Source organism: Poecile atricapillus, chromosome 35, assembly GCF_030490865.1.
Source record: "Poecile atricapillus isolate bPoeAtr1 chromosome 35, bPoeAtr1.hap1, whole genome shotgun sequence".
In the NCBI taxonomy this organism is placed as follows: Eukaryota; Metazoa; Chordata; class Aves; order Passeriformes; family Paridae; genus Poecile; species Poecile atricapillus.
Genome location: NC_081283.1, coordinates 2,155,899 through 2,179,917, shown reverse-complemented (window position 1 = coordinate 2,179,917; position 24,019 = coordinate 2,155,899). Strand labels below are relative to the sequence as shown.

Here is a 24,019-nt window from a genome sequence, read left to right as displayed (position 1 = left end):
AGGGGCGGCTCCTCGGGCCGCGGCGGGGCCGTCCCGCGAGCAGGCGGCGCCGCGGGCAGCCCGGACGGGCGCTGAGGGCCCCGCCGCTGCCAGGGCCCGGCCGCGTGGCGCTCAGCCCCGACTGGGCGGGGCCTGATTTGGCTCCGCCCACTGAGCCGGGCTGGCCACGCCCCCGCCCCGGCTCAGCCGCGTCCCGGGACCGGGACCGGGAGCGAACCGAGACCGGGAACGAACCGAGACCGGGACCGGGTCCGTCCCGCCCTGCCCCCCGATCCGAGACCGGGACCGGGAGCGAACCGAGACCGGGTCCGGGAGTGAACCGAGGCCGGGACCGGGAGCGATCCGAGACCGAGACCGGGAGCGAACCGAGACCGGGACCGGGAGCGATCCGAGACCGGGACCGGGAGCGAACTTAGACCGGGTCCGGGTCCGTCCCGGTCTGAGCCCCGATCCGAGACCGGGTCCGGGTCCGTCCCGCCCTGCTCCCGGTCTGAACTCCGATCCGAGACCGGGTCTGAGTCCGTCCCGCCGTGCCCCCGGTCTGAGCCCCGGACCGAGCCTTGGTCTTTCCTGCCGTGCTCCCGGTGCCAGCCTCATCTGTGCCCGGATCCGGGTCCGTCCCGCCGTGCCTCCGGTCTGAGCCCCGGACCGAGACCGGGTCCGGGTCCGTCCCGCCGTGCCCCCGGTCCTGATCCCGTTCCGAGCCCGGTCCCGGTCTTTCCTGCCGTGCTCCCGGTGCCAGCCTCATCTGTGCCCGGATCCGGGTCCGTCCCGCCGTGCCCCCGGTCCTGATCCCGTTCCAAGCCCGGTCCCGGTCTTTCCTGCCGTGCTCCCGGTGCCAGCCCCGGACTGGCTCCTCTGCACCATCTCCCTGTCCCGGTCCCGGTCATTCCTGGCGTGTTCCCGGTGCCAGCCCCGATCCGGTCCGGCTCCCCCGTGCCGTGTTGCCGACCCCGGTCCCGGTCATTCCTGGCGTGTTCCCGGTGCCAGCCCCGATCCGGGACGCTCTCCCGTGCCGTGTTGCCGGTCCCGGTCCTTCCCGCCGTGTCCCCGGTCCCGCCCCCCGGAGCCAAGGAGGACACGGTGCCGCGGGGGTCCGAGGCTGCTTTATGAGGGTGCCCGGGCCGGCGGGCGAGGGGAGGGCAGTGATTCCCGGTACCGGCAGGAAAACGGGAGCCCCGGGGCGCCGGGCCCGGGGCGGGGGTCGGGCGGGTCGGGGACAGCCCCGGGCCCGCTGCTGGTTCCAGTTCCACCGTGTCCGCCTCTCCCGGCGCTGCTCCAAGCGGGGGCTCCGGTCACAGGGCCAGCACGGGGGGGAACACGGCCCCGTCTGCGGGGACACGGCGGGGTCAGAGGGGACACGGCGGGGACACGACAGGGACAGAGGGGACACGGCAGGGACACGGCGGGGACAGAGGGGACACGGCGGGGACACGGCGGGGACAGAGGGGACACGGCGGGGACAGAGGGGACACGGCGGGGACAGGGTGGGGACACAGGGGACACGAGAGGGACAGAGGGGACAGGGCGGGGACAGAGGGGACACGGAGAAGGGTCAGAGGGGACACGGCAGGGACACGGCGGGGACAGAGGGGACACGGGGGGGGGACAGAGGGGACACGGCGGGGACACGACAGGGACAGAGGGGACACGGGGGGGACAGAGGGGACACGGCGGGGACAGGGTGGGGACACGGCGGGAACAGAAGGGACACGGAGAAGGGACGGGGGGACACGGCAGGGACAAAAGCGACAGGGTGGGGACAAAGGAGACACTGCGGGGACAGAAGGGACACGGAGAAGGGTCAGAGGGGACACGGCGGGGACGCGGCAGGGACAGAGGGGACACGGCGGGGACAGGATGGGGACAGAGGGGACACGGAGAAGGGACAGAGGGGACACGGCGGGGACAGAGGGGACACGGCGGGGACGCGGCGGGGACAGAGGGGACACGGGGGGGACAGGGTGGGGACAGAGGTGACACTGCGGGAACAGAAGGGACACGGAGAAGGGTCAGAGGGGACACGGCGGGGACAGAAGCAACAGGGTGGGGACAAAGGGGGCACTGCGGGGACAGAAGGGACACAGAGAAGGGACAGGGGGAGGGGGCAGTGGCCAGGGGGGAACACAGCCCCCTCTGCAGTGACACCGCGGGGGGAGAGGGGACACAGGCAGGGGGTGGCGGTGCCATCTTACGCTTGGGGCTGCTCTGGCTGTCGGGCTCGGGCACCTTCCAGTCCAGCTTGCGGCCCTTCTCGTAGAGCCCCTTGAGAACCTTCCGGAACTCCTCGGGCTCCGAGCCCTGCGGGCTCAGCTCCAGGTACTTGCGGTAGAGCTGCAGCGCCGTCCGCGCGTCCTCGATGCTGTCGTGGGTCTCCCCCTGGATCTTCAGGTCTGCGGGGACACCCCTGGCTCAGCTCGGGGGGGATCCGGGGCGGATCCGCCCCTTCCCGGCTCCAAGGGTTCGGCCACTGACCCAGGAAGTACCAGGCGAGGAAGCGCAGGGAGATCATCCTCTTCCTCGGGATGTGGAACAGGTACACGGTGTCGATCACCTGGTCCTTGGGCACCTGGCGAGGGGACGGGGTCCTGCTGTCGGGGCAGGGGGGCTGCGGACCCGACCTGACCCCTCCCAGCCCCACCCCAGCCCCCCACCGTGGCCAGGGAGGGGGCTCAGGTTGTCACCATCAGGTTGATGACACGGAAGTCCTTCTGCAGCCCGTGGCCCACGAACTTGACGCCCACGTCGATGAGGAAACGCAGCTTCAGGTAAGTGGATTTGAGGGTGGTCAGGTGCTTGGAGGAGATCTTGGCATCCAGGTCTCCTGGCTTGATCCCGGAGTACTGGGTCAGGTAATCCACCACCTGCAGAGACCAGGGCACCTGGAGGGGGCTGGCAGGACCCAGGGGCTCCTCCTCCCCCCCCAGTTCCCCTGTCAGCACCCTGAGGAGGGGGCTGGTGTGCCCCAGGTGACCCCAGAGCACAGAGGTGTCCAGGTGAGGACACAGGAGTCCAGGTGAGGTCACCACAGAGGACACAGGGGTCCATGGGGAGCACCTGGGTGTCTGAGTGAGGTCACCATGGAGAACACAGGAGTCCAGGTAAGGTCACCAAAGGGGACAGAGGAGTTCCTGGAGAGCACCCAGGTGTCCACAGGGTGCACCCAGCTGTCCATGGGGAGCTCCCAGGTGCCCAGGTGACTTCACCATGGAGCCCCCAGGTGCCCAGGTGAGTTCACCATGGAGAACACAGGTGCCCAGGTGAGCTCACCATGGAGAACACAGGTGCCCAGGTGAGTTCACCATGGAGAACACAGGTGCCCAGGTGAGTTCACCATGGAGAACACAGGTGCCCAGGTGAGGTCACTGTCACTGGTAGAGGAGGTCCATGTCCTTCCTGGGGGCCTGGGGAGCTGCGTGAGGCCAGGTGGACACCCCATACCTGCTCCTGGGTGGAGATGTAGTCATCGATGAAGGGGACGCCCTCATTGGGGCCCTGCCCACGCACGCAGGTGATCCGGGCCACCGACATCTGGCTGGGCTTGATGGTGGACTTGGTGCCATCACTGCGCAGCTCGGCCTCCTCCTGCCACCAGGGACGGCAGACGAGGTGACCACCAGCCCCAGAGGGGCCGTCCCTGTCCCCCTGTCCCCCCTGTCCCCACCCCAGGGCCCCCCCACCTCGTTCAGCGTGACGAACTCGGCGTCCAGCCCCACCAGGTCCCCTGCCTGGGGCATCTCGTTCAGCATGAGGGGGATGAAGGTGGCGTGGCACTTGCGCTGCTTGCGGGCCAGCGAGGCTTCAGCCAGCAGCACGCTGGCCTCGATGGGGTTCTTGACTGTGCAGGGAAAGGGGAAGGAGCTGAGCGGAGCCGCGGCGGCGCCGGCCCCGCCGCCACTTCCACGCCGGGCACTCACTGACGAGGTTGTACTTGGCGTTGAGGTTCCTCCGGGCGTAGTAGAGGATGGCTGGAACCTTCCAGCTCATGTCAAACTGCACAGCCTCGCACTGCAGGGGAGGGGGCACGGTCAGGGGCGGCCTGGGTGGCTCCACGGGGTGGCCACGGTGTCAGCTCGGTGCTCACCTTGTCCACGGGCTCGATGAGGAAGTCGTTGAAGAGGTACCACTGCTGGTGTGTGACTCCCTGGGGGGAAAGGCACAGCCTTAGGGGCCCCCCCAGGCCGGAGCAGTGACTCCTCTGCCCAGTTACCAGGGAAAGGAGGGTGTGACGATGCCATGTGGGAACCCCCGCCCTTCCTGGGACACCGTGGGGAAATCCCTGCTGCCCTGGGTGGTGACAAAGGACACGAAAGGATTGGGCTGGACGGGCTCCGGGCTCTGCCCAGCTCCCGAGCAAAACTCCAGGGAGATGCAAGAGATAAGAGACAGGGATGGAGCCTTGACACACTCTGGGAACTCCTGGCTTGGGCATCTCCAGCAGAAACCAGGACTGCCCAGACCAGCCCTTTCCTCGGGAAGGGAGATGACGTCCTTGCCCTTACCTGGAAGTACAAGGACAAGCTGGCACCGTGCCCGTGGCCAGGAGGAACCAGCCTGAGTGGGTGTGGGAAGAGGGTTTCTCCAGCCCTTCCCTCCCCATGAGGGGCCCCAGCAGCTCGTGGCACCTTCAGCCAAACACTCAAGGCTTGGCTTGAGAGACCCGGGAATGACGGATCCCCCTCGGGGAGGCTCCCGGAGCCCGTGGGGGTCCTGCAGGCTCTCACCTCCTTCCGCTGGTGGTAGGTCTCTCCCACCTTGATGTGCCCCACCAGGCTGCCCCCGGTGCGGGAATCCAGGATGTGAACCACGGTGGCCATCAGGTCGTAGATGTACACGGACTCGGGGTCGTCCATGGGGCTCAGCTGCGGGAGGAACCGCGAGCGTCCGAGCCCCCAAACCTGGACATTTCCCTGCTCCCCTGAGTTAACTCCTCATCATCTCTCAGCAGAAACTGCTTCTGAGGCAGCTCTGTTCCCACAGCCCCACGTGCCCCTGTCGCTTCACCCACGCCGATTCTGTCGCTTTACCTCATCGCTCTCGCTCCAGTTGCTCACGTCGAGCTCTTTGCTCTTGGTCAACCTCATCTTGATGGCGTGAGGGATCCAAATGTTCTTCAGTTCCTCCACGGAAGCATACGAATGCCCCGTGTCGGGGTTCCCCAGATCCTTCCTGCACAGACAATCATGGAAAGCTGAGCTGGAGGGAGATGTCACCGGGGCCAGGGCTCCCACCCAGCTGATTCCTGAAGTTTCTGTGGGAAGCTGGAGCTGCCTGGAGCAGGACTCTGGGAGAGGTGCTCAGCCAATGTGGTTTTGGGGCTTTTGTTGGTTAGAAAAGGGACATGAGGTTGGGGGCTCAAAAAGAGGTGGGTGACAAAGGGGATGTGGTGCAGCCTCAGACAGGCAGGATATCAAATCAACGTAATTTAGATGTGAAATAGCCCAGAGAATCACCCAGGAGGTGTCACTGCTCAGAGGCACCACCCCAGGAACAGAATCCCAGAATCCCTGAGGTTGGAAAAGCTTCCCAAGACCATCAAGTCCAACCTCTGGCTAATCCCCACCTTGTCACCCAGACCAGAGTGCCACATCCTGTCATTCCCTGGACACCTCCAGGGATGGTGGCTCCACCACCTCCCTGGGCAGGACCAAACTCTGTCCATGAAGAAATTCCCCCTGAATTTCTACCTACCACTCCCCGAGAGTGATCTCCTTTCCCTTGGTGATGTCGAAGCCTCCTCTCTTCATCATGGCTTTCTGGAAGGAATACTGGCAACGAAACACAGGCAAGCATCAGCACACGGTGACAGGCCAGCCCTGGGGACACGTGGGTGACACAGGCAGGCCAGGAGCAGGGAAAACACAGGGTGTGACAGTTGGTAATAGGGGAAATAAGCAAGGGAAACCCAAAGTCCCAAGGTCACCGCTTCGGTGCTCCCGGGGGACTGGGGGAAGGACAAAGTGACTCCTGCAGTCCCTTCAGCTCTGCCACGCCAGGAGATCTCGTCTTTTCCAACTGCAAAGGCGCAGACCGTGCCACAGGCATGACCTGATTGCACCGGGGTCCTCTGTGAGCACGGCTCAGGTGGAGGGAGAGAGGCCAGAGACAGCGAGAGCAGAGCCGAAACCTCGGCGGGGCCGGGCAGCGCAACCCCCGCGTGCCAGGAGAACCAGCCCCCGAGTGTCTCCCCCACCTCAGCCTGTGTCTTCCAGAAATCTGCCTCCTTGGAGCTGTTCACCTCACAGTTAATGACCAGCACGTCCGGCAGGCAGCGGATGTTCCGGGTCTGCACCTGCGGGGAGAGCGGGGAGATGGAAACGAGCAGGATTGGGGACATCCGCCAACACCTCGGCCTGCAGCGCTTCCTCCCCTCCCTGCCTGCACTTCCAGGACAACAGGGCTGCTCCAGCAGCTCATGGGGGGTTGTTTCTCCCTGCTGGATCCTTGCCCTTGCCAGAGGAATTCACAGAACCCAGGGAATACCCCATGGCTGCCAGGAACCGAATCTCTGGCATCCGCTCAGGAGGTTCCCTGGTGACTCACGGAGAAACTGCCCCCCTCACGCCCGTGTCCCACACCCCTCACGCCTGTCCCCCACTCCCAGGCTCACCGTGGGCTGGTATTTCTCACAGTTCTCACACCAGGCTTGCGTGTTCTGCTCCAAGCAGATGCTGCGCTTTAAAATTTGGGCGAATTCGTAATCCTTGGCTGGTTTTTCTGGAGGGAGAAAGGAGAATAACGTCACCTCCCCAGCACACAAACCTTGACCAGCTGAGCTCAGCCAAACCTCTGGGGTTTTCCTCGCAACCACCAGCCAGAAGGTCAAGCCCCAAATGTGTCTTTCTGAAGCCAAAAGCTGGGCTGGTTGGAAACCCACCCCTGGAGCTGAGGCAGCTCCTGGCTGTGGGTGTGTTCCAGCTGGAAAAATCACGGATAACGAACCCCACCCAGCTGGGGGTGCTGGGCCCTGCTGTTACCGGTGCTGTCGGGGTAGGAGAGGGTGAAGAGCAGCGTGGAGGACACACGGACGGTCTCCTTCCCGCAGCGACACATGCTGCAGTTCTCCATCTCACAGCTGAACAGCTGCCCGATGACCGAGTCCCCCGAGGAGCCAAAGCTGCTGGAAGAACAGCACTGGGATCAACAGAGATCCCTAAGCTGGGGACCCACAGCTCAGGCTGCACAGGCTCCCAAATTCCAGCAGATTTTAGGGAATCAGCTGTCCAAGCAATCCCAACCCCCTGAGCCCCTCTGGAAGCTCTGGTGCCCTCTGTAAAGCCCCAAACCTCCTTTAGGGGGGCAGAGGCTGCACTTCCCACCGATCATGGATCCCTCAGGGCATGAGTGGCACAAAAAAGTTTCCCCAGGGATGGGTGGGGGTCTCTGGGGACCTGTCCCCCTCCCCAGCTGGGTCATTCCCGGTGCCATTCCCGGGCCTCACCTGCTGCCAGCCCCCCGGTAGGCCTGGGGTCCCTCCTGCTCCTGGGTTTCCTGGTGCAGCTGAGTCAGGATGAAACGGTTCCAGCTCTGAATCAGCCGCCCCAGGTTCACCTTCCCCGTGGCTTCGTCCGAGTCTGCCAGGATCAGGCCCAGCGCCGACGCCTCCGGGATGGTGCGGAAAGCCCGCAGAAAGTTGCTCCCCTGGGCATGGGGCAAGAGCAAGGTGTCACCGAGGTCAAGTGACAGGAATTTCCATCACCAGCACCGCTCCCCTTCCTCTGCCGTGACCCTCTGGGCAGCCCAGACCTGGCAGGGGTCTCCTCGGGACAGGTCCAGCATGTGGAAGAGCAAACCCAGCTCGCAGCCCAGGCAGAATTCCTTCTGGCACAGGTGGTTCTGCACCAGGCAGCGCACTGGCTCCAGGAAATACAGCACCTGGCAGAGACCCAGCGGTCAGGGGGGGTTCTGGGGGGGCCACGGGGGTCTGGGTGGGACCGGAGCAGCTCCCACCTGGATCATGCAGTTGCAGTAGGCGTTGGGAATGTGGGGCTCCAGCCCTGCAAACAGCGTCTTGTTGTAATGCTTGAAGTCAAAATCCTCCAGCCCCAGCTTGGAGTATTTGATGGTGACCTGAGCAGAGAGGTGAGAGGTGAAACAAACACCTCCCCACGCCCCCCGTGGGACCCCCGGTGCTCCCCACCGTGCCCCAGAGCACCCCCCGAGGCCACCTTGTACCTTCCTGTACTTCTTGGCCACCCTGTAGAGGTGCGGCTCCTCCTCGCGCCCGATCGGGGACTCGGGGACTTGGCTGAAGGTGTCAAACTCGTTTTCCATCTCCTTTAACCGATAAGGAATCTTGGAAAAGGGAGAAGGGGTGAGCAGCTGAACCCTGAGGCAAGGAGAAGCCCCACAAGCAACTCCTGGGTTTTCCTGCCTCCCTGAATGAGCAAAGGGATCCACCAGAAGGGAGTGGGGCCCTCCCTGGATCTTCACGAGGCCTCCACACCTTCCTGCTCGCAGGGATTTGTCACTGTGGGAAAGCACAGGGCAGTGCTTTCCCAAGGGTGAGGACGTGCCATGAACCTCCCAACCGGACAGCTCAGACCTTCCCTGCCCACAGAGCCACGGAGGGATGGAACTGGGAAAACTCCATCCCTTTCCCTGCTCAGGAGAAGCTGCCATCTCCAAACCACATCTGCAGCGTCCCAAGGGAATTCCACCTCTTGTCCCATCCCTGAAAGCTTGGGGATCCCTCAGCACACAGAGAGCTCCGTCCTTTCCCAGGCTGCAGAGCTCCAAAATGCTCCAAAATCCCTCCAAAATGCCCAAAATTCCCTCCTGGCAGTGGGTACCTGGTTACGGAGCTTGGTCCTGGGGTTTGGGGCGTAGCCGATGAATCCCACCTTCTTCATGGTGCGCAGGATCTCGGATCGACCGGGGGGGCTCGCCTGGAAACACCCCCTGACTCAGAGCAGCATCTCTCACCCACCCTCAGGGTGGTCCTGAGCACTGCCCCCTCCTCAGCCCTTCCCCAGGTTTGTTTTCCATCCCTCCCAGGGCAGCAGAGCTGTTGGGAAGAGGGAAAAGGAGATCCCACGTGGGCAGAGCCAGGATCCCAGTGGGAGTGGGAGGGAGGGAGCTTGGAGCGTGTCCCACCATCCTCACACCTGCCCAGGCACACCTCCACTGCAGGGACCTCATCTGGGGTTTACAGGCAAGCAGGAACGATGCCTTAAGTGCTTTAGTGTGAAACTCTAAACTCCATGGCCTGCCAGCTGCTGTTTTCCCATTTTATTCAGGAAAACAATTCCTCTCCAGGCCTGAAACTCAAGGACACCTGCTTGTCTCAGACCCCCAGAGATGCAAACAACAGTGAATTGTGGGAGGGGGGGAAACTTGGAGTAAATTACTTCATTACCTGAAACTAATTGGAGGATTAACCCCTGATTTACAAACAGACCAAACTTAAAATTATCTGAAAAACCCGCGACCATCTTTAGCGTAACCCCTCGGAGGCTTTTGAGCGCCCAAGGTGAAAACCTTCAACAAATCCCCACTTTTACTCTCTTCATCTTGTCTAGCCTCAGTTTTAGGCAGCCACTCCAAGGCAAGAGCCATTTCCCCGAGCCATTTTGCCGGGGAGAGGCCGGGCATTACCGCGGCGCCGGGGCGGAGTTGGCGGCGGGCCAGTCGGAGAGCAGCGCGTCGCTGGTCAGCGGCACCGGGATGAGCGACAGCGGCACCAGGTCCTGGTTCCAGTCCAGGTGTGGCAGCGTGTCCACCATGCAGGGCAGGGCAAAGTCGGTCTCCCGGGAGTAGGCGTTGAAGGTCGCCTCCGGAGAGTCGGCCCAGAGGTGGACGCAGCCCTCGGAGTCGCCGAAGGCCAGCGCCTGCTTGCTGGCCGAAACGTCGAAGGTCATGATGAGCGGCCCCACGGTGTTGACGTGGAAGATGTCGGCGGGGTTGGCCAGCCCGGTGGGCTCGCAGAACTGGCACTGGCCTGGCAGGAGGGAAAAGGGGCACAGCAGAGTGGGAATCGGCTCCTGGTGGCACGCAGGTGTCGCGCCACGGGAAGTGGCTGGACGCGGGGCAGCAGCGCTCGGACGATCAGCGTGGAGTGTTCTGAGTGGGAAGGGAACCACAAGCTCCTGGCCCAATGGACAAGCCCAAAAAGTCCTCAGATCCCCAAATCCCAACACCTGAGAGCGTTCTCCAAGCATTCCCTGACCTCCACACTCATGGAATATTCTGAGCTGAAAGGAACTCACAAGGATCAAAGTCCTGGGCAGGACAAGCCCAAAACTTCCCCAGTCCCCAAATCCCAACACCTGAGAGCGTTCTCCAAGCATTCCCTGACCTCCACACTCATGGAATATTCTGAGCTGAAAGGAACTCACAAGGATCAAGGTCCAGCTCCTGGCCCAAAAGACAAGCCCAAAAATTCCTCAGATCCCCAAATCCCAATAGCTCAGAGCATTGTCCAAACAGTCCCTGACCTCCACACTCATGGAATATCCTGAGCTGAAAGGAACTCACAAGGATCAAAGCCCAGCTCCTGGCCCAAAGGACAAGCCCAAAAATTCCTCAGATCCCCAAATCCCAATAGCTCAGAGCATTGTCCCAACAGTCCCTGACCTCCACACTCATGGAATATTCTGAGCTGAAAGGAACTCACAAGGATCAAAGTCCTGGGCAGGACAAGCCCAAAACCTCCCCAGTCCCCAAATCCCAACACCTGAGAGCGTTCTCCAAGCATTCCCTGACCTCCACACTCATGGAATATTCTGAGCTGAAAGGAACTCACAAGGATCAAAGTCCTGGCCAAAAAGACAAGCCCAAAACTTCCCCAGTCCCCAAATCCCAACACCTGAGAGCGTTCTCCAAGCATTCCCTGACCTCTCAAATAATGGAATATCCTGAGCTGAAAGGAACTCACAAGGATCAAAGCCCAGCTCCTGGCCCAAAGGACAAGCCCAAAAATTCCTCAGATCCCCAAATCCCAATAGCTCAGAGCATTGTCCAAACAGTCCCTGACCTCCACACTCATGGAATATCCTGAGCTGAAAAGAGCTCACAAGGATCAAAGTCCAGCTCCTGGCCCTGGGCAGGACAAGCCCAAAACCTCCCCAGTCCCCAAATCCCAACACCTGAGAGTGTTCTCCAAGCATTCCCTGACCTCCACAATCATGGAATATCCTGAGCTGAAAGGAACTCACAAGGATCAAAGTCCTGGCCAAAAAGACAAGCCCAAAACTTCCCCAGTCCCCAAATCCCAACACCTGAGAGTGTTCTCCAAGCACTCCCTGACCTCTCAAATAATGGAATATCCTGAGCTGAAAAGAGCTCATAAGCATCCTTGAGTCCAGCTCTTGGCCCAACACAGAACAAGCCCAGAAATTCCTCAGATCCCCAAATCCCAATAGCTCAGAGCATTGTCCAAACAGTCCCTGACCTCCACAATCATGGAATATTCTGAGCTGAAAGGAACTCACAAGGATCAAAGTCCTGGGCCAAAAGACAAGCCCAAAACTTCCCCAGTCCCCAAATCCCAACACCTGACAGCGTTGTCCAAACACTCCAGGACCTCCAGAGTCATGGAAAATCCTGAGTGGAAAGGAACTCACGAGGATTCTCCAGTCCAACTCCTGTCCTTGCACAGGACAAGCCCAAAAATTCCTCAAATCCCCAAATCCCAACACCTGATTAAAGATTTGAGTCGTCCAAACACTCCCTGACCTCCAGGATCATGGAATATCCTGAGCTGCGTGAGACCCACAAGGATGAAAGTCCAACTCCTGTCCTTGCACAGGACACTCCAAAATCCCACCCTGTGCCCGAGAGCTCTGCTCAAACACTCCTGGAGCTCTGGCAGCCTTGGGACCGTGACCAAGAGCCTGTTCCGTGCCCAGCCACCCTCTGGAGGAAGAACCCTTTCCCAAAATCCCATCATGAACCCCTTCTTGGGAGGTCTCCCCTCATCCTGCTCTGCTCCAGGCTGAATCATCCCACGGGATCCTGGAGGAAGAACCCTTTCCCAAAATCCCATTCTTGGGAGGTCTCCCCTCATCCTGCTCTGCTCCAGGCTGAATCATCCCACAGGATCCTGCAGGAAGAACCCTTTCCCAAAATCCCATCAGAAACCCCTTCTTGTGAGGTCTCCCCTTATCCTGCTCTGGGCTGAATCATCCCACAGGATCCTGGAGGAAGAACCCGTTCCCAAAATCCCATTCTTGTGAGGTCTCCCCCCATCCTGCTCTGCTCCAGGCTGAATCATCCCACGGGATCCTGGAGGAAGAACCCTTTCCCAAAATCCCATCAGAAACCCCTTGCGAGGTGTCCCCTCATCCTGCTCTGCTCCAGGATGAATCATCCCACAGGATCCTGGAGGAAGAACCCTTTCCCAAAATCCCATTCTTGTGAGGTCTCCCCCCATCCTGCTCTGCTCCAGGCTGAATCATCCCACAGGATCCTGGAGGAAGAACCCTTTCCCAAAACCCCATCAGAAACCCCTTGTGAGGTCTCCCCCCATCCTGCTCTGCTCCAGGCTGAATCATCCCACAGGATCCTGGAGGAAGAACCCTTTCCCAAAATCCCATTCTTGTGAGGTCTCCCCCCATCCTGCTCTGCTCCAGGATGAATCATCCCACAGGATCCTGGAGGAAGAACCCTTTCCCAAAATCCCATTCTTGTGAGGTCTCCCCATCCTGCTCTGCTCCAGGCTGAATCATCCCACAGGATCCTGGAGGAAGAACCCTTTCCCAAAATCCCATTCTTGTGAGGTCTCCCCTTATCCTGCTCTGGGCTGAATCATCCCACAGGATCCTGGAGGAAGAACCCTTTCCCAAAATCCCATCATGAACCCATTCTTGTGAGGTCTCCCCTCATCCTGCTCTGCTCCAGGCTGAATCATCCCACAGGATCCTGGAGGAAGAACCCTTTCCCAAAATCCCATTCTTGTGAGGTCTCCCCCCATCCTGCTCTGGGCTGAATCATCCCACAGGATCCTGGAGGAAGAACCCTTTCCCAAAATCCCATCAGAAACCCCTTCTTGTGAGGTCTCCCCTCATCCTGCTCTGCTCCAGGATGAATCATCCCACGGGATCCTGGAGGAAGAACCCTTTCCCAAAATCCCATTCTTGGGAGGTCTCCCCCCATCCTGCTCTGCTCCAGGATGAATCATCCCACAGGATTCTGGAGGAAGAACCCTTTCCCAAAATCCCATTCTTGTGAGGTCTCCCCCCATCCTGCTCTGCTCCAGGATGAATCATCCCACAGGATCCTGGAGGAAGAACCCTTTCCCAAAATCCCATTCTTGTGAGGTGTCCCCCCATCCTGCTCTGCTCCAGGCTGAATCATCCCACAGGATCCTGGAGGAAGAACCCTTTCCCAAAATCCCATTCTTGTGAGGTCTCCCCCCATCCTGCTCTGGGCTGAATCATCCCACAGGATCCTGGAGGAAGAACCCTTTCCCAAAATCCCATCATGAACCCCTTCTTGTGAGGTCTCCCCTCATCCTGCTCTGCTCCAGGCTGAATCATCCCACAGGATCCTGGAGGAAGAACCCTTTCCCAAAATCCCATTCTTGTGAGGTCTCCCCCCATCCTGCTCTGGGCTGAATCATCCCACAGGATCCTGGAGGAAGAACCCTTTCCCAAAATCCCATCATGAACCCCTTCTTGTGAGGTCTCCCCTCATCCTGCTCTGCTCCAGGCTGAATCATCCCACAGGATCCTGGAGGAAGAACCCTTTCCCAAAACCCCATCAGAAACCCCTTGTGAGGTCTCCCCCCATCCTGCTCTGCTCTGGGCTGAATCATCCCACAGGATCCTGGAGGAAGACCCTTTCCCAAAATCCCATTCTTGTGAGGTCTCCCCCCATCCTGCTCTGCTCCAGGATGAATCATCCCACAGGATCCTGGAGGAAGAACCCTTTCCCAAAATCCCATTCTTGTGAGGTCTCCCATCCTGCTCTGCTCCAGGCTGAATCATCCCACAGGATCCTGGAGGAAGAACCCTTTCCCAAAATCCCATTCTTGTGAGGTCTCCCCCCATCCTGCTCTGCTCCAGGCTGAATCATCCCATGGGATCCTGGAGGAAGAACCCTTTCCCAAAATCCCATCAAACCCTTCTTGTGAGGTCTCCCCTCATCCTGCTCTGCTCCAGGATGAATCATCCCACGGGATCCTGGAGGAAGAACCCTTTCCCAAAATCCCATTCTTGGGAGGTCTCCCCCATCCTGCTCTGCTCCAGGATGAATCATCCCACAGGATTCTGGAGGAAGAACCCTTTCCCAAAATCCCATTCTTGTGAGGTCTCCCCCCATCCTGCTCTGCTCCAGGATGAATCATCCCACAGGATCCTGGAGGAAGAACCCTTTCCCAAAATCCCATTTCTTGTGAGGTCTCCCCCATCCTGCTCTGCTCCAGGATGAATCATCCCACAGGATCCTGGAGGAAGAACCCTTTCCCAAAATCCCATTCTTGTGAGGTGTCCCCCCATCCTGCTCTGCTCCAGGCTGAATCATCCCACAGGATCCTGGAGGAAGAACCCTTTCCCAAAATCCCATTCTTGTGAGGTCTCCCCCCATCCTGCTCTGGGCTGAATCATCCCACAGGATCCTGGAGGAAGAACCCTTTCCCAAAATCCCATTCTTGTGAGGTCTCCCCCCATCCTGCTCTGCTCCAGGCTGAATCATCCCATGGGATCCTGGAGGAAGAACCCTTTCCCAAAATCCCATTCTTGTGAGGTCTCCCCTTATCCTGCTCTGGGCTGAATCATCCCACAGGATCCTGGAGGAAGAACCCTTTCCCAAAATCCCATCATGAACCCCTTCTTGTGAGGTCTCCCCTCATCCTGCTCTGCTCCAGGCTGAATCATCCCACAGGATCCTGGAGGAAGAACCCTTTCCCAAAATCCCATTCTTGTGAGGTGTTCCCTCATCCTGCTCTGCTCCAGGTTGAATCATCCCACAGGATCCAACCCCGAACCTGGGGACCGCGGAGCTCCCCGCACCTGTCTGGGAGATGATGGCCAGGCGGGAGGTGTAGGTGGGGATGAAGCGGAGGAAGAAGGGGTCGATGTGGACCTGCAGGGGGGTGGTGGCCCTCATCATCCGCAGGTCGTACACCTTGAGGAAGCGGTCGCAGGCCAGGCCGTTCATGCGGCTGGAGAAGCCGCAGGTCACCAGGAGGTTCCCGTGCGCGTCAAAGTCCGACAGGCTCCCGGAGTGGGCGTCAAACTCGTGCTCCACCGCGAAGGTGCGCAGGTCACGCAGGGACACCTGAGAGGGGACGTCCTGGCCGTGGCCACCCGGCCTCTGGAGCTCCGGGAAGAGCCCAAATCCCGGGATATCCCCCCCTGAACCGGCGTTACCTTGCCCGAGGTGTGGCCGCAGAAGAAGAAGCGGTTGGATTGCCTCATGATGGTGATGCCCGGCACCTCCACGGTGTACTGGGACGGGAAGGGAAGAGAAGGGATGAGAAGGGAAGAGAGGGAAAGGGAAAAAGGGAAGGGATGAGAAGGGGAAAAAGGGGAAAAAAAAAGGGGAAAAAGGGGAAAAAAAGGGGAAAAAGGGGAAAAAGAAGGGGGGAAAAGGGGAAAAGAAGGGGAAAAAGGGGGAAAAGAAGGGGGGAAAAGGGGAAAAAGAAGGGGGGAAAAGAAGGGGGAAAAGAAGGGGGGAAAGAAGGGGGAAAGAGAAGGGGAAAAGAAGGGGAAGGGGAAGGGGAAGGGGAAGGGGAAGGGGAAGGGGAAGGGGAAGGGAAGGGGAAGGGAAGGGGAAGGGGAAGGGAAGGGAAGGGAAGGGAAGGGAAGGGAGGAAGGGAAGGGAAGGGAAGGGAAGGGAAGGGAAGGGAAGGGAAGGAAGGGAAGGGAAGGGAAGGGAAGGGAAGGAAGGGAAGGGAAGGGAAGGGAAGGGAAGGGAAGGGAAGGGAAGGGAAGGGAAGGAAGGGAAGGGAAGGGAAGGGAAGGGAAGGGAGGAGAGGAGAGGTTCGGAGAGGTTCGGAGAAGAGAAGAGAAGAGAAGAGAAGAGAAGAGAAGAGAAGAGAAGAGAAGAGAAGAGAAGAGAAGAGAAGAGAAGAGAAGAGAAGAGAAGAGAAGAGAAGAGAAGAGAAGAGAAGAGAAGAGAAGAGAAGAGAAGAGAAGAGAGAAGAGAAGAGAAGAGAAGAGAAGAGAAGAGAAGAGAAGAGAAGAGAAGAGAAGAGAAGAGAAGAGAAGAGAAGAGAAGAGAAGAGAAGAGAAGAGAAGAGAAGGGAAGAACAGGGAAGAACAGAAAAAGCAGAAAAGAGCAGAAAAGAGCAGAAAAAAGCAGAAAAAAGCAGAAAAAAGCAGGGAGAACTCCCAGAGCGAAGCTCCAGCGAGCAGCCCCCAGCCCGGCCGCACCTTCTGCGTCTCCTGGACGGTGCTGAGGTCGATCTCCAGGACGTGGTTGTGCAGCCCAGCCACCAGCAGGGTGTTGTTGTCAGTCAGCAGGAGGCTGTGCATGTCCTCGGACTCATCCATGCTGGGGACACCCCGCACACCCTCAGGCTCCTGCCCGGCTCCGGGAGGGCTCGGGGAAGGGAGGGAAGGGCCAGCAGCACTCACAGGTAGTCGAAGATGATGAGGCCGCCCCGGGACAGGTACTTGAGGTTGGTTTTGGTGAGGAAGAGGATGCCGTTCTCCAGGCTCTGGATCTGGCGGATGTCATCGCTGCTGTTCACCTGGAAGGACGAGTAGCGCTCCAGAGTCGGCCCGAAGAAGGAGGTGGCGTGGCCCTGAAAGGAGAGGGGACAGAGGGGACAGGGATGTCACAACCCCACGTGCCAGGGGGGTGTGACACAGCCCAGCCTGGCTAATTGATCACAATAATTATATAATTATATAATTACATAACTATTATTATTAATATAATTATTATATAATTATATATTATATATATAATTATATAATTATATATTATATCATTATTATATAATTATTATATCATTATTATATAATTATTATATCATTATTATATCATTATATACATAATTATATATATAATTATATATTATTATATAATTAAATATAATTATTATATAATTATATGTTAAATATATAATTATATTATTATAATATAATTATGTAATTATTATATAATTATATAATTATATGTTAAATATATAAATATTTATATAATTATAATATTATTATATAATTATATAATATATATGTTTATATAATTATATAATTATTATATAATATAATTATATGTTAAATATATAAATACACATTATTTATAAATGTAAATATTAATTATAAATATAAATATATATTCAAATAATATGCTATATATTGTATATAATTATATATGTAATTATACATTTTCATAATTAAAAATTATAATAATTATTATAATATAATTATATAATCATTAATTATAATATATAATTAATTATTATGATAATTATAATATATATTATAACACTCATAATTATAATTATATAATTATATAATCATTAATTATAATATTTATAATTACATAATGTATAAATATAATGCATAATTAATTATAATAAAAATTATAATAATTATAATAATCATAATTATAATTATATAATTATATAATATATATTATATATTATTTAAAATATTATTTGTAAATATTAAAATTCTTATTTTAATATTAAAGTATTAATATTAATAATTTATATTAATAAAATCAATGAATATTAATCATTTATATTAAGATTATATTATTAATATAATCAATGTTATTAATAATAATATAAAAATAATGTTAAAATATTAATTTTCAATATTAAAAATTCTTATTTAAATATTAAAATATTAATATTAAAATATTTAAATATTAAAAATTCTTATTTAAATATTAAAATATTAATATTAAAATTTAAAATTTTATATTTTTCAGCTCCTGTAGTGCTTTGTGCACAACTCTAAAACGAAAAACGCTAAAAAATATTATTTTAGTATTTTCATAAAAATAATATTAAAATATTATTTTAAATATTAAAAATTCTTTTTAAATATTAAAATATTATTATTCTAATAATATTTAATTAAAATAATGTTTAAATGTTATTTTTAAATATTAAAAAATTTTATTTAAATATTAAAATATTAATATTAGTCTTTCTATTAATAAAATTTTAATTAATGTTAATTAATAATATTACTATCATAATATTTATATAATTAATACTATTAATAATATAACAATAATATAAAATATTATTTTTAAAGGTTAAAATTTTTATTTAAATATTTAAATATTAATATTAAAATTTAAAATTGTATTACTTAAATATTAAAATATTAATATTAAAATTTAAAATTTTATTATTTAAATATTAAAATATTAATATTAAAATTTTAAATTTTATTATTTAAATATTAAAATATTAATATTCAAATTTTAAATTTTATTATTTAAATATTAAAATATTAATATTCAAATTTAAAAATATCTATTTTTCAGTTCCTGCAGTGCTTTGTGCATAACTCTAAATCTCCACAGCCTCTCAGCTGCTGCTCTCCCATTTCCTTCAGACAAAACAATTCCTCTCTGGGCCTGAAATTCAAGGACACCTGACTGGCTCAGGCCCTGAAAAACGCAAACAAAAAGTGAATTTGGGGAGAGCAAAGTGGAGCAAAATGTGATTGAATTCCCTGCAGCTGATTATTAAATTAAACTTTGATTTTGATTATCAAAATTCAACTTTGATCTGATTCACTCGTGGTTGTTGTGGCCTCTGTGAGGTGTTTCCTTTGAAGGGTTTTCAATAAATAAATAAATATCTGTTTTTATCCTTTCATTCTGGTCCAGGAAACCTCTCCAGGCATCACCGGATGAGTTTTGTTCTCCTTCCCAACACACCCTGTCCTGCCACCCCATCAAACCTCACAAATCCCCAGGGATACCCAGAACCTCCCCACAGATGCCCAAAAATTCTCCAGAGCTTCAAAAACCTCTCCAGAGCTTCCATAAAACTTCTTGAGATTCCATAACACCTCTCCAGAGCTTCCTGAAAACCTCTCCAGAGCTTATAAAACCTCTCCAGAGCTTCCCAAACCTCTCCAGAGCTTATAAAACCTCTCAGATCTTCCAAATAAAACCTCTCAAGCTGCCCAAAATCTCTCCAGAGCTTCCCAAACCTCTCCAGAGCTTCCATAAAACCTCTCCAGAGCTTCCTGAAAACCTCTCCAGAGCTTCCCAAACTTCTCCAAAGCTGCCCAAAACCTCTCCAGAGCCTCCAAAAAACCTCCTGAGCTTCCCAAAAACCTCTCCAGAGCTTCCAAAAAACCTCTTGAGCTTCCCAAGCCTCTCCAGAGCTTCCCAAGCCTCTCCAGAGCACCCAAAAACCTCTCAAGCTTTCAAGAAACCTCTCCAGAGCTTCCAAAAAACCTCTCCAGAGCTTCCCAAACCTCCCCAGAGCTTCCAAAAAATTTCTCAAGGTTCTGAAAAACCTCTCCAGAGCTGCCAAAAACCTCTTAAGATTCCATAAAGCCTCTCCAGAGCACCCAAAAACCTCTCAGATCTTCCAAAAAAACCTCTCCAGAGCTTCCCAAACCTCTCCAGAGCTGCCAAAAACCTCTCCAGAGCTTCCCAAACTTCTCCAGAGCTTCCCAAACTTCTCCAGAGCATACAAAAACCTCTCCAGAGCTTCCAAAAAACCTCCCCAGAGCTTCCCAAACCTCTCCAGAGATTCTCAAACCTCCTGAACTTCCATAAAACCTCTCCAGAGCTTCCAAAAAACCTCTCCAGAGCTTCCCAAACCTCTCCAGAGATTCCCAAACCTCCTGAACTTCCATAAAAACCTCCCCAAACCTTCCCAAACCTCTCCAGAGCTTCCCAAACCTCTCCAGAGCTTCTCAAACCTCTCCAGAGCTTCCCAAAACCTCTCCAGAGCTTCCAAAAAACCTCTTGAGATTCCATAAAACCTCTCCAGAGCTTCCCAAACCTCTCCCGAGCTTCCCAAACTTCTCCAGAGCTTCTCAAACCTCTCCAGAGCTTCCAAAAAAACCTCTTCAGAGCTTCCCAAAACCTCTCAGATCTTCCAAAAAAACCTCCCCAAACCTTCCCAAACCTCTCCAGAGCTGCCAAAAACCTCTCCAGAGCTTCCCAAACTTCTCCAGAGCTTCCCAAACTTCTCCAGAGCATACAAAAACCTCTCAAGCTTCCAAAAAACCTCCCCAGAGCTGCCAAAAACCTCTCAAGCTGCCCAAAAACCTCTTCAGAGCTTCCCAAACCTCTCCAGAGATTCTCAAACCTCCTGAACTTCCATAAAACCTTTCCAGAGCTTCCCAAACCTCTCCAGAGCTTTCCAAACCTCCCCAGAGCTTCCCAGAAACCTTTCCAGAGCTTTCCAAACCTCTCCAGAGCTTCCATAAAACCTCTCCAGAGCTTCCAAAACCTCTCCAGAGCTGCTCAAAACCTCTCCAGAGCTTCCCAAACCTCTCCAGAGCTGCTCAAAACCTCTCCAGAGCTGCTCAAAACCTCTCCAGAGCACCCAAAAACCTTTCCACTGCACCCAAAAACCTCTCCAGAGCTTCCAAAAAACCTCTCCAGAGCTTCCACAAAACCTCTCGAGAGCTTCCCAAAACCTCCTGAGCTTCCAAAAACCTCTCCAGAGCACCCAAAAACCTTTCCAGAGCTTCCCAAACCTCTCCAGAGCACCCAAAAACCTCTCCAGAGCTTCCCAAACTTCTCCAGAGCTTCCCAAACTTCTCCAGAGCTTCTCAAACCTCTCCAGAGCTTCTCAAACCTCTCCAGAGCTTCCCAGAACGTCTCAGATCTTCCAAAAAAACCTCCCCAAACCTTCCCAAACCTCTCCAGAGCTGCCAAAAACCTCTCCAGAGCTTCCCAAACCTCTCCAGAGATTCCCAAACCTCCAGAGCTTCCATAAAACCTCCCCAAACCTTCCCAAACCTCTCCAGAGCTTCTCAAACCTCTCCAGAGCTTCTCAAACCTCTCCAGAGATTCCCAAACCTCCTGAACTTCCATAAAACCTCTCCAGAGCTTCCATAAAACCTCCCCAAACCTTCCCAAACCTCTCCAGAGCTTCTCAAACCTCTCAAGAGCTTCCAAAACCTTTCCAGAGCTTCCCAAACCTCTCAGACTTTCCAAAAACCTCTCCAGAGCACCCAAAAACCTCTCCAGAGCTTCACCAAACTTCTCCAGAGCTTCCAAAAAACCTCTTGAGATTCCATAAAACCTCTCTAGAGCTTCCCAAAACCTCTCCTGAGCTTCCCAAACCTCTCCAGAGCTTCCCAGACCTCTCCAGAGATTCTCAAACCTCCTGAGCTTCCATAAAACCTCTCCAGAGCACCCAAAACCTCTCCAGAGCTTCCAAAAACCTCTCCAGAGCTTCCCAAAACCTCTCAGATCTTCCAAAAAAACCTCCCCAAACCTTCCCAAACCCCTCCAGAGCTTCCCAAACTTCTCCAGAGCTTCCAAAAAACCTCTTGAGATTCCATAAAACCTCTCCAGAGCTGCCAAAAAAACCTCTCCAGAGCTTCCCAAACTTCTCCAGATCTTCCCAAACCTCCTGAGCTTCCATAAAACCTCTCCAGAGCTTCCCAAACCTCTCCAGAGCTTCTCAAACCTCTCCAGAGCTTCCCAAACCTCTCCAGAGCTTCCATAAAACCTCTCAAGAGCTTCCCAAAACCTTTCCAGAGCTTCCCAAACCTCTCAGACTTTCCAAAAACCTCTCCAGAGCACCCAAAAACCTCTCCAGAGCTTCACCAAACTTCTCCAGAGCTTCCAAAAAACCTCTTGAGAGTCCATAAAACCTCTCTAGAGCTTCCCAAAACCTCTCCTGAGCTTCCCAAACCTCTCCAGAGATTCTCAAACCTCCTGAGCTTCCATAAAACCTCTCCAGAGCACCCAAAACCTCTCCAGAGCTTCCAAAAAACCTCTTGAGCTTCCAAAACCTCTCCAGAGCTTCCTAAGCCTCTCCAGAGATTCTCAAACCTCCTGAGCTTCCATAAAACCTCTCCAGAGCTTCTCAAACCTCTCCAGAGCTTCCCAAACCTCTCCAGAGCACCCAAAAACCTCTCTAGAGCTTCCCAAACCCCTCCCGAGCTTCCCAAACCTCTCCAGAGCTTCCCAAACCTCTCCAGAGCACCCAAAACCTCTCCAGAGCTTCCAAAAAACCTCTTGAGATTCCATAAAACCTCCCCAAACCTTCCCAAACCCCTCCCGAGCTTCCCACCTACCCCGTGGTTGCCAACCCACAGCATCTCCTCGTGCAGGTCGAAGTGTGAGACGGAGACGGGCACGCCGACCTCGGAGACGGCCGTGTGCAGCTCGCTGTACATCCCCTCCATCAGGTGAACGGATTCCGGTACCGGGAGCCCCTCCAGGGACACCCCCTCGGGGTCCAGCTCCACCAGGTTGGGGTTGAGGTGCGGGTCCAGCACCGGCTCCAGCGCCGGGTGAAGCGGAGGCGCGAACTCGGCCAGGGAGGGGTTGAGCCCTTCGAAATTCATGGTGGATCCCGGCCTTGGGGAGGGAAACGGGAGCGGGGTCGGTGCTCCGGGACACCGGGAGAGCTTGGGATGGGCGGTGGGAACGGCGGCAGGAATCGCCCGGGGGATGAGGCTGTGAAATCACGGAGAGCCGGGATCGGAGCACCGGGAGCTGACGGGGGAAGGGCCTGGGGGGGTGGCGGGGCACCGGGAACGGGTCAAAGAGTACCGGGAACGGGTCTCAGGGTACCGGGAATGGGTCACAGGGCACCGGGCAGGGGTCGCAGGGCACCGGGCAGGGGTCTCAGGACACCGGGCAGGGGTCTCAGGACACCGGGAACGGGTCTCAGGGTACCGGGAACGGGTCTCAGGGTACCGGGAACGGGTCGCAGGGCACCGGGAAGGGGTCTCAGGACACCGGGAAGGGGTCAAAGAGTACCGGGAACGGGTCAAAGAGTACCGGGAACGGGTCTCAGGGTACCGGGAACGGGTCACAGGGGACCGGGAATGGGTCTCAGGACACCGGGAAGGGGTCAAAGAGTACCGGGAACGGGTCTCAGGGTACCGGGAACGGGTCTCAGGGTACCGGGAACGGGTCTCAAGGCACTGGGAACGGGACTCAGGGAACCGGGAACGGGTCACAGGGCACCGGGCAGGGGTCTCAGGGTACCGGGAAGGGGCCTGGGGTGGTCACAGGGTACCGGGAACGGGTCTCAGGGTACCGGGAACGGGTCTCAGGGTACCGGGAACAGGTCACAGGGCACCGGGAAGGGGTCACAGGGTACCGGGAACGGGTCTCAAGGCACTGGGAGCGGGACTCAGGGTACCGGGAACGGGTCGCAGAGTAACGGGCAGGGGTCTCAGGGTACCGGGCAGGGGTCTCCGGGTACGGGGAAGGGGTCACAGGGTACCGGGAAGGGGCCTGGGGTGGTCACAGGGTACTGGGAACGGGTCTCAGGACACCGGGAAGGGGTCAAAGAGTACCGGGAACGGGTCGCAGGGTACCGGGAAGGGGTCACAGGGTACCGGGCAGGGGTCTCAGGACACCGGGCAGGGGTCGCAGGGTACCAGGAACGGGTCTCAGGGTACTGGGAAGGGCTCGCAGGGTACCGGGAAGGCGTCACAGGGTACCGGGAAGGGGTCGCAGGGTACCGGGAAGGGGCCTGGGGTGGTCACAGGGTACTGGGAACGGGTCTCAGGGTACCGGGAAGGGGTCTCAGGACACCGGGAAGGGGTCAAAGAGTACTGGGAACGGGTCGCAGGGCACCGGGCAGGGGTCGCAGGGCACCGGGCAGGGGTCACAGGGTACCGGGAAGGGGTCACAGGGTACCGGGAAGGGGTCACAGGGTACCGGGAAGCATCCCGGGGAAGCGGGAGGCAGCCCAAGATACCAGGGAGCCTCCCGGGGATACCGGGAAGTGGTCCCGGAGCACGGAGCAACCTCCAGGGAAAGCGGGCAGTGGTCCCTGAGCACCGGGCAGTGTCCCTGGGCACCGGGAAGGGGTCCCTGAGCACCGGGCAATGTCCCTCGGCACCGGGAAGGGGTCCCTGGGCACCGGGCAGTGTCCCTCGGCACCGGGAAGGGGTCCCTGAGCACCGGGCACCCTCCCGTGGAGCCGAACCGGGCCCCG

The 24,019-nt window shown here is 55.1% G+C and overlaps 1 protein-coding gene across 1 annotated transcript; it reads right to left on the bottom strand.

The window, feature by feature from the left end:
* Positions 1-247: 247 nt before the first annotated feature.
* On the bottom strand, positions 248-22,440 carry PAN2 (poly(A) specific ribonuclease subunit PAN2). Its single transcript, XM_058861008.1, is given in 26 exon segments — positions 248-1,330; positions 2,196-2,393; positions 2,476-2,569; positions 2,685-2,864; positions 3,442-3,585; positions 3,681-3,838; positions 3,918-4,008; positions 4,085-4,144; positions 4,725-4,898; positions 5,028-5,169; positions 5,692-5,768; positions 6,194-6,292; positions 6,611-6,717; positions 6,978-7,120; positions 7,442-7,641; positions 7,747-7,875; positions 7,951-8,070; positions 8,176-8,295; positions 8,793-8,869; positions 8,872-8,888; positions 9,598-9,940; positions 14,952-15,219; positions 15,312-15,389; positions 16,317-16,437; positions 16,521-16,690; positions 22,137-22,440. Coding segments are annotated over 26 exon segments (3,618 nt in total). The 5' UTR covers positions 22,410-22,440; the 3' UTR covers positions 248-1,295.
* Positions 22,441-24,019: the final 1,579 nt, after the last annotated feature.